The following is a 10,546-nucleotide window of genomic DNA, read 5'->3' on the forward strand; positions in this document are numbered from 1 at the left end:
TATTAAAAGCCTCACAGTGAAAGGAAATGATGATCTCCTCACACTGTGACTCAACCTGTTAGTCTTAATTATGTATTGCAACACAGTACACAGTGTCCTGTCAAAGAAAAGATATTGACAATATTGGTGTGCTGAAACACTCCCTTTTCACATCAAGTTTCTTTCCAGATAAAATGACGTATCAAAAGAATTTCCACCACATGTGATCATCCGTCTCCCGCTTGCTTCCTGTGATCTCGTTCTGTGTGTTTAATCTCCAGGCTTTGCCGTCATTCACCTCTGTATGTGGTGTGCCATGTCGAGCTCTTCTCTGTGATGTTGTTGCCACATCAGATAGGCTGTTGCTCCCCAGCAGAGTTCGTGTTTGTCCTCTAAACAGCAGAGAAGTACTGGTGGTGTGGGGCAGCCAGGTCAGCAGTGGAGCAGGGCGGGGTGAGGGCTTTGTTAAGAAAAGCAGGAATTCTTCCGGCTGGCAGATGAAGTCAGTGCATTCCTCAAAAGCAGCTCCCTATAGGCAACCAGTGGAGCAGAGCCAGGCAGTGAATGAGGGGCAAGATAATGGTGGGGCTCTGTATTGAACACCTCCCATTGAGAACTGGAGAGACGGACAGAAAGGGAACACCATCTGTCTGACTGTGGGTGAAGAGTTGTCTTTTTACCCACCTAGGCTACAAAGTTTCATTTACTGTGCCAAGTTCTATAGATAATCCCAGCACTGCCCGAGGCGTTTCACTTTTTATGAGCGCTGCTGTATTTTATTACCTTGTTTTGAAGCTTAGCTGTAAAAGTACAGACAGGCGGCAGTGAAGATTGAACGTAACGATATTCATTCAGGTTAAACCTTGCTGCCCAGGTGTGTTAGGCTACCTGCTGATGTGCTCTCTGAAGTCTGATGAGACCCAGTTCTGGAGTGTGATCAAGCTGAGGGACACAAACACACATGCAGGCACACACACACACACTTGTTCTATCTCTCCTGCCATGTTTCTATGTATTTCTACCCACACAAACACCCTCTCCCAAACATAGACACACTTGAGTTGCTCCACTTTCCCTGTCCGTTTCCCCCCGGCAGTAAGCTATCATAACGGCTTTGAAGGAGGGCAGCAGAGCGTTTAATTGGGTTACAGATTGGCATTTATGCTCCCAGGTCCACAAGATACTGCCGGGGCACTTAACTAACCACTAGGAACTTAACAAAATGCTACACTGCTCTCCTCCTCAACTGCTGGTCTCGAAATTTACAATTCAATGATGCTCTCACTCAGCACAGCACATTATTGACGTCAGAACTCTTTTGTGTAAAAACTGATATTTCAGGAAAAAGACTAACAAGTCAGGGGGCTACGTATGTATGACGACTTCCATTGTGTTTTGTTTAGATTAGCAACAAGTTGTGTCATATGTTGGGAAAACATTACATCATGATCTCAATGAAGCCGTAAGATAAGCCGTGGTACCCCCCAGAGCCTTATATTGTTTCTACATTCACAGGGGTCTGTTCTTACAACTGGTAAAATTGTATTACTGGAGTTATCATCAGTCATATCAAACACTTCTAACATATTTTTACTTTTGTATTTCAGAGTCAGTGCCATGCAGTGTTGAGTTGAGTCAACCCAAGCTAAAGTGATCTGTTCTGAAGTCCCTCTTACCGTTCACCTCATCCTGCCTGGTCCCAGATGGAGCTCAAAGTTTGGGTGGACGGAGTGGTGCGGGTTGTATGCGGCCTTTCTGAAGAGACGTCCTGCCAGGATGTAGTCATTGCCCTGGCCCAGGCCATTGGTGAGTATCTCCATCTCTTTTCTGCTGTGAAATCATTGTGTCACCATGTTGTGATACCGACTCCTAAGCTGTTGGTGCGTGGCACCTTGTTTGTCTGCTTGACAGTTTATCTAAAGAAGTTTACTTTCAGTGATTAGATAACAACTCTGCAGGGAGAATTTGTTGCAGACAGAGCAAGAGTACTTGTTCATGCCTAAGGTTGCAGCAGTTTGGTTCTGCACTCACCTTTCCATTCTCCACTGACCCAAATCAAGTAGTCTACTGGATTATCAGGGGGTCAGTTTGGATTTGAGTCAGCTCTCTGGCCCTGTATCCTCCGGCTTCACTCAAGCCATACGCTGCAACAGCGTCGAGCAACATAACTCCAGATTTAGCACTCTCCTCCTTCCATAAGTGAGCTGCCTGCCAAGTCATTAGGGAGGGTTTGTCCTAATTTCAAGGTCCTTGTGGAAACTTCAGTTTATTTGAACATTTTTTACATGTTGTGTGAGTCTCACACAGCAGCCTTTTATTCCAATCCTCAGAGGCAGAGATTTAAAGGTATCAGCATCATGGTAATGCGTTTGATGTCATTTGTTCACTTGGCATTACTTGCGCAGATGCAGTGGGATGAGTCACACTAACTACTTTAAAGCACTCTGAAGGTCTTTCTCAAGTAACTCTTCAACAACTTTATGGAGAAAAAACAAGAGTGTCATGCAGCTTCCTGATATGTGTGTGTATTAGATTTAGTTTTTCAGTTTGCAGTTGCATTTCTCCGTACTCACTCACTGTCTCTCTCCGTCCAGGTCAAACAGGTCGTTATGTTCTGATCCAGCGTCTTAGGGATACAGAGAGGCAGCTGTTGGCCACAGAGAAACCTCTGGAGTCCCTGGCTAAGTTAGGCCAACATGGGAATGAAGTTCAATTCTTCTTACGCCGTACTGGCCCTAGCAGCAGCGACGGACCCAGCCCAAAACAAGACAGACCATCTCCCCTCCCACTGCCCAAGCATCCTGAGCCAGAGCCTTCAAAACGCAGCCAGCCTAAGAAAGCACTAACCTTTAACCTGGGGCCATCCACCTCTCCTAGAACCAAAGAGAAACTGTTTAAGAGGTCTCCTCGGGATTCTCCAGAGCACAGAGCCTCCCCCTCCCCTTCTTCAAGTCCAGTACCCACTCATGTGCCATCTCCCTCTCCCTCACCACCTATAGGACCATCCAAAGAGGAGGTCTTTAGGAAGGTTCTTCAGCAACAGGAGAGACTGAGGGCTTTTGAGGCCCAACTAGAAGCCTTAGAGAGGGAGTCACATACCTGGGAGCGTTCCTACCCATCTCCATGTCCTTCACCAGTCTCTGACGCTCGCTTGCAGGAAGAGATGGACGCTATGGAGCAAGCGGTGCGGAGGAACCAAGCTGAGCTTGCCCATGAGCAATACTGGGAGGAGGAATTTCAGGCAGAGGTGGAGAAGGAGCGAGGAATGAGGAAAAAGCTTGGGGATCTCCATGCCAAGCTAGACGACTGTGGACGGCGGCTTCACGAGTTCTCTGTTCGCTCTGCTCAGCTGGAGCAAGAGATCCAGCGGGAAAGTCAGGCAGAAAGGAAAGCCAGCAGACCAGAGGAGTCCCTCGATGCTGTGAAGGCAGAGCTCCAGAGCCGGGACAGTCACGGGAAAGACCTGGAGGAGCAGCTATCTGAGACTGACAAGGCTCTGGGGAAGGCAGAGTCTCTGCTGCAGGTAAGGAGAGAGGTCACGGTTCTGGAGAAAGGGCTGTAAAACCACATCAGCCCATGTGTGGTCATTTGAGGGGTGTTGCACAGACCCTCTTTTAGCTATACTGTAAAACTGTATCCCTCTCCTACCGGCGTTCTGCAGCAGACAAAATGACAGAGACACAGAGTGCAGAGACAAGAAAAAAGAATACCGAATAAAAAGGAGACATGATTTATTGTGGCATTGGCATATATACATATATAATTACTCAACAAATTACAATGACATGAATACTGTACACTCATATCCTATGTTGTATGAAAATGTTTTATTGCCCTGTCTCGCTGAACTGGTTCAGCAGGTATCAGCTTGTATGTATGTTCTGCACACATGGTTACTAATGGTGTTTATATTACATTGCCAGTATCTACATATTGTTGTATACTTTGTATGGAAAAAGAGATTAAAGAGGATTGCTTTGTAGAACAACAGCCCTTTTTATTGAATCTACTAACTCCGCTTCAAACTTAGTGTAGTTTGTGGTGTCGTTTGTTTACCTTTGGTGGTTGTCATAGATGCGCCTCTATCAATAAAAGCCTAACCCAGTTTGAAGTGAAACTCGAGTTTCCTCATAATACACATGAAACCCAGAACTCGGGTATCGGGTATGTGGAGCTCACTTCAACTAGCTCTAGCCAGGGAAATCTTTGATATGGTAGATGGTGTTTTGAATGTTTTGTCATAGAGAAATGGAGCACACTGAAACTGTGTCATCATTAGCCATTACCTTCCAGACTGAAAGACTATTGTCTCAAATCATAAATAGCAAACTGGCCGCAAAACTGATTAAAACACAATAATACGGTCAATTATATCATTAGTTATTCATCCTCGTGGGGATGTGTATGACTCTGGAGGTGAACGGATTTAGTGCCCGATTGATGGAACAGAGAGAGACTGTGTCATGATCAATTTGCCAATTATATAGAGAGCATCCTGCTGCAGAACACAGGCATTAAGCCATTGTTTTTTCATACTTAGAGGTATAATTTGTACCACCGTGCCATAACATGCACTGCAAGAGTTTAAAATTGCAAGTAACCACAGAGGCATTTTGCCACCCAGACAGTTCCTGCCTGAAAGAAAGATGTTTTTATTCCCTGACATGTCGATTACATATTAACACTGGTAACATTATACAGCATAATAAAACTCACTTCTTCATTATGGGAAGGCGCATATGTCTGGCAGTGTCAGTCATCAGACACCTGATTGTCCGTGGCTGCAAGCCGAGTGTTTAAGTGTTGGTGCTGATGAGCACAGCGTCCCTGTCATTAAGCTAATGGAGGCAGACCTGCAGGTGTGAACTGCCTCAGCAGGCTGCCTCAGTCCAACAATCAGTTATATGTATACACACACAAACAGGCGTCTGGGGTTGAGGGTTGAGAGCATACTGCTGCTGCTTTCTGTACTGTGTGCAGACACATTGATTAAGCACAAATGGATAGTCAATTAAGACTGATTCACTGCTCTGTCCGTGCGCACCACAGTTTAATCTGTGGCCGCAAAGGTGATGGCCACTGTCTTGATGGAGGAATCGCTGAACTCCACGTTTTCAATAATGAATATCTTTCTCCCTGGTGGTCTGGTCAAACAGGCAACTGGTCATGTATCCATCTATAAGTACGCTTCAGGTTGTTGGAGTGTAATGAAATCAGACAAATGCATACAGTAGTTGTTGCACTTTGATGATTCATTGTTACTGAATGCTCTGATGATGGCTGATAGGTGATGGACTCCATGATTTGAGGTTAGACTTGTAGACTCTGCTGCCCCCTTATGGTAAAGAGATGCTTGGCCTTTACAGTGGTGGTACTGTGACATGAAGGTAAAATACAGTAGACCTGCCTTTTAGATGCATGAGTAAGTTCTGCTGTTCGTGTCTTTTTACATTTCTTATTAAAATCTTTTTAAGCAGAATTATTATCGATCAACATTTTTAAGTCATACACAGTTTATATGCTGTGTCCACTTCTGTTTATAGCCAAACCATGTGTCAGTTTACACTGAGTTACTGGTGTGAGCTTTCATTTTCCTCACTGATCCGTGTTCTTCTCCGTTTCAGGCCAAACAGGAGGAGCTGGAGGAGTTGAATAAGGAGCTGAGGCAGTGCAACCTGCAGCAGTTCATTCAACAAACAGGTGTCCTGCCAGCACACACACACTCACGCACAGAGCTTCAGGAGCAGTTGGAGCAGTTAGAGTTGGCACATCTCCTGCAGGATGGATATAGTAATGGAGGTATGGAAACAAAAGTAAATATAAAAACTTCAAATCAAAAGTAAGATAAAAAGGCGGGAAGGATGTTATCAGAGGAGGAATGGGAAAAGATCAATGAACAACAATGGAAGACAACATGCTCCCTCTCGTGGAGAGAATATGGTTGGCAGAACATAGTGAGATACTTTATTACTCCAGCACAACAGAAATCTAAGGATCTTGGAGACTATGTGGAGAAAGTGAAACGGCAATCATTTTCATATCTTTTGGGAATACATGGAGAAAATTTTGAAAGTGGAACTTCCATTTACATTTTATGCTTTGTAGGACACCAGAGAATAACACATTCAAAGGACAAATATTTATTCAGAATAATATTAGTGGTGGGTAAAACCAGGAATTGGCTGAAAACGAAGGCGCCTAAAATGGAGGATTGAGTCGAAGTAATGCATAACATTCACATGATGGAAAAGTTGACTTTTTCAGTTAGACTAGAATCAGATAAATTTAAGAATTTCTGGAATAACTGGGTTGATTTTGTAACACCAGAGAGCAGACTTTATCTGGCAAAAGCAATGTATCTTATGGACCCCCTTGGGCTTTACAAGAGGGGAATGAAAATGAGGATAGAAGTGAAAAATGTACTCACCTCTAATCTACTAAACTTTTATGTTTAATTTATGCCTATTTCTGTTTTTGCTCCCCGTTGTGAAGTATTGGTATGTTCTGTATATCATATGTATGTAGATGTAAAATGCAGAATGGAACCAATATAAAAAACAAAACTCAACACAGTATGTTGTCTAATAATTGTGATATTTTCTTTCTTTCTGTCAGGCCACAGTGTAACTCTATTGGAATCACCGCCTCGCCCGACTGCCAAACAGTTCCTGGGACATCCACGCAACCTGCAAAACCCTCTAGTGTCCAGTCTCAACCCTGAGGGTGTGTATGTGTGAGACTGCTGCTTCCCAAGTCCATCCTGCTCTGCTCCTCTCCTGCCCTGCCCATCCCCTGGTCCCCAGAGCCCCCATAACCCCCAAACTTTCTACCCCAGCTTCATTGGGTTTAAGGCTACAGCTGCCGTCTTTGGTGTTGGGTAGTGGAAGCATCTGTATGGTGGAGGTCTCTTCTACTTCTCTGCAGCTCTTCCCTGTGCGCTACCTTTTAAGGCTGAAAAACTTCTCATCTGCACCTAACTCTCAGACTTCTGCTGTCCTTAACATTTTACAGTTGACTATTTTCCCACTTATCCCAGTGTGCTTTAATTCTCTTGGTCTGTCTATCCTTTCATGTCGTCTCTACTCCCAGCCCTCCTACTCTTAACTGTTTTCTTCTGGACTAACAGTAGCTGCTTTTATTATACTTTAATACATCTGGGAACCTCCTCCTAATTCCTCCCTCTGTAATACAGAGTGGCCTTCCCACCTTCAAGTCAACAATCGTCTACCGACAGCTGTTTTTTTTCATTGTATCTCCATGTAACACATCAATCGCACTGGGAATGACTGTAACAGACATTCTGATTGTAGTGCTGTTTTTCAATACTATGACATGGAAAGATATGAGACCAATGACATTTAAGTTTGCCTTTTTATGTATGGATACCATTTATATGTGAGTGGGGTGTATCTATACAATGCCTTGTACTTTGGTGACGCTTGACTTCCAAAGAGCAAGAGCCTTTCACTGAGGGCTCTGCAAAAATGTATTGCACTGTCCCATTCTCTTCCTGTGTGCAGCCTTGGCCCTTGTTTGCCTACAGAGAAATGTATCTTTCTCTTCCTTTTCTGCTCTGCTTAAAGTCAGTGCAACTTATTTTAGGAGCTTTCTAGCTTTTGCCAGTCTATTTTTGTCGAGCTCCATGCTAAAGAGAAGGGATGCATTTCAGAAGTAGTGCCACAGGGGCCATGGTTTAATATTTTTCTTTGGCCTTGTTATTTTGCTGCCATTATTCGGAACATTTGACCTGTCATGACTTGCAATGTGCCTCATTGTACTGTAGATTTAGGATGGCTTACTTACGTAAATCCTAATAGTAAACATCAAGCATGCAAGGCAATTGTTTTTTTTTTGCCATCTTCATTGCTGTTATCCACAAATCACCATCCAAACCACCTAAACCAATATTTACTTACTTATTACATGTCTCTTGATTATGCTGACAGGTCAAAGTGTTTCAGTGTGCACTCTCTCCTTACTGTCTACAGTGTGGTGTTTTCCTTTGTGGGATTATATAACCACTTCAGTGCTTGAAACCAATTCTGTCCCAAAATGCTACTCTGACTACAAGACTTTATAGTCTATGGGGTAAAAGAATTAACCCAATTACTGGTCTTGTGTCAGCTTCTCATAGGCATGTGTGAATATTTTTTGATTGATGCAGGTCTCTCCTGCTGTGTCTTAGCTGAAAAATGTTTTCCAAACAAAGGGATCATCATCCCCACTTATTTTTGTGTGTCTTGCAGTCCTGACATCCAGAGAGTCGTCATGGAGATAAAACATGGACCACAGGGCCAAGGGAAACTTGTTCACTGTTCTGTCACCGTCACCTCCTATTTAACCCCCTTTCTTTGTAACTCTTGTCATTATTTAATCTATCATGATGATATACATACTGTATATACATAAGACAAATATATTTACAGAGTTTTGCTACTGTAAACACTGCAAGGTATCTGTATGAAATGTAAAATAATCTAGAAACCTTTTACCTAGAGCAATTATTACTATGACTATGTATTTAAATATAATAAAAATGTGCATTGTGTTTTAGATAATTCTTTGTTGAGTGATTGTTTTTCATAATACTATTTATGGCCTAATGATACTATAAATTGTCCTTGTAATTACACAGTGGGAGAAGAGGTGCAGCACATCTGGAATACAGTAAATAATTAACACACCAGTGTACACTTTCTAAAAATTACAGTGCCATGAAGCTCCTATGTGAAATGCAATATGAATATATTATAGCCACTGAAATATGCATGCTCCCTCCACTGCTTGTGGAACAACAAGCCCTATGATGCACTATCATTTCTGAGCATTTTAGAGCTGATATTCACAGGTGGCTGATTGCGGTGGAAATGTAGCAAACATGTGGACATCACGCAACTGCTATTACGGATGATGTAACGCAGCATATCTACAAGCAATCCCCTTAGTTGTAAATGCACCTTGTCGACAGTTTTAAAGTTCTTTGTGTGTTCACGTTATCAGAATAATGAATCACCTCTTTGTCTTACCACCAGAGGACATCTGATTGTAGAAAATTGTGGACTTCCTCCCTCTGAATCCATGTGTGCTCTGTCTATCTTTGAATTAGACAACAAAACAAACGATTGTTTTGTTATATTCTGTCATTTGTGATTTAAAAAAAAAATCCTCTTGTCATGATAGGATAAACACTCAGTTGCACCACTAAGGGCTTCTATGCAACACTTTTGTCCTCCACCCCTTTCCTGTTTGTTTACCCGAGAGAGTAAATATCCTGGCTGCTGCACACAGTGACTTGAGCTTTCCTGCTGCTCTGGCTAACCCCTGACTGAAACCCTGTGGATTTCTATAAATACTCTCATCTACTGACACTTGCCATGTACACTCCGAAGCACGTATGGTTACACATACTCTTTTTCCATGTCCATATATACATGAATGGATATCAGAAACTTTCTCAACACATCAGAAATATATTTATACGTTTTTAATCAATCGCTTCCACTACATGCCAGTGTTGTTCATTCCGGACCATGTGTTTACAAGTAAGCTGATAGATATGATTAATTATGTAGAATTGGATTTAACTGAGAAGATTTAGAGCTGTCTGGCTTGGCAGGGGTTAGATAAGCTCCAAATCCTTGTTTAGTTCCCACTGTCTGGACAAGCCCACAGCATGGTGCAACGCTAACACCTTCCTGTGGACATAAAGGATACCAGCTAAAGTCAAATTATATATATATATATATATATATATATATAGTCTTTCTCTCTTTGTATTTCCCACCCGCTACACTCAAATAAAAAATAAAGGAGTATTCAATGCCATGTCATGTGATCCCTTATGATGTAGAGAATAAAAGATTTTTTTTTTTTTGTTCTTCCTCGTGAAACCTTCGGATCTATTCTATTTTCGGATGACCTCAGGCTAATGTTGCACACGTATTTTTTTTCCATTCTCCTACATCCAAAGTGAAATCTATCCAATCCCACCCACTTCAAATCTAGGTCTCCAATCTCATAAACAGGACATTAACAGATTACGAAGATGTTTCAGGACAGTGAGGGAATTATTTTTGCTCACACAATGGCACTCCACATGAACCCAATCCAGATCTACGTTAGGATGAATGTTGAACGCTTTTTGTTAAAAACTGATCAATAGGCGTTTGCAACAGGCAAGTCGTGTGGGCGTCTAGGAAGGAAACTCCTCAGTGTGGCCGTGAGTGAGCATCTGCACGTCCACATTACAGTGATTAATGGGGCTGTAAGTTAATGAGTCTGACATACTGCACTTATCTATTCCTCTGTGTCACAATGAATTATTATGCACTGATGGGATTCAAACATCCTCAATGGTATCAAGAAATGCATTACATGGTAAAATGGGAAGTAAAATACATGATGCCACAATAGATTTGAGTAGAAACTTTACTTCTCCAAAAAAAAAAAAAAATACATGGTATAATACAGGATGTATGGATACAGCTGATTTAGGTCAGGATTTAGTGAAAAACTTGCTTGTGTAAAAGTGTGGACACGTTACTAAATGATTATCTATTTTGTTCTA

At 42.3% G+C, this 10,546-nt stretch overlaps 1 protein-coding gene across 3 annotated transcripts in view; it reads left to right on the plus strand.

Moving 5' to 3' along the window:
- Positions 1 to 9,689, plus strand: part of rassf7a (Ras association domain family member 7a) — a 34,878-nt gene extending 25,189 nt beyond the window's left edge. For 2 of the 3 annotated variants that reach the window (XM_027272849.1, XM_019258329.2), the window contains 5 exons: positions 1,587 to 1,785; positions 2,574 to 3,502; positions 5,604 to 5,778; positions 6,595 to 6,702; positions 8,226 to 9,688. In XM_027272849.1, the coding sequence (XP_027128650.1) occupies positions 1,683 to 1,785; positions 2,574 to 3,502; positions 5,604 to 5,778; positions 6,595 to 6,702; positions 8,226 to 8,257 (1,347 nt within the window). In that variant the 5' untranslated portion in view covers positions 1,587 to 1,682 and the 3' untranslated portion in view covers positions 8,258 to 9,688. Of the gene's footprint in view, positions 1 to 1,586; positions 1,786 to 2,573; positions 3,503 to 5,603; positions 5,779 to 6,594; positions 6,703 to 8,225 lie in introns of all 3 variants that reach the window. The other variant, XM_019258331.2, reaches the window with a different exon arrangement.
- The last annotated feature ends 857 nt before the right edge of the window (positions 9,690 to 10,546 follow it).

This window comes from Larimichthys crocea, chromosome XXI (genome assembly GCF_000972845.2).
Source record: "Larimichthys crocea isolate SSNF chromosome XXI, L_crocea_2.0, whole genome shotgun sequence".
NCBI lineage: Eukaryota > Metazoa > Chordata > Actinopteri > Sciaenidae > Larimichthys > Larimichthys crocea.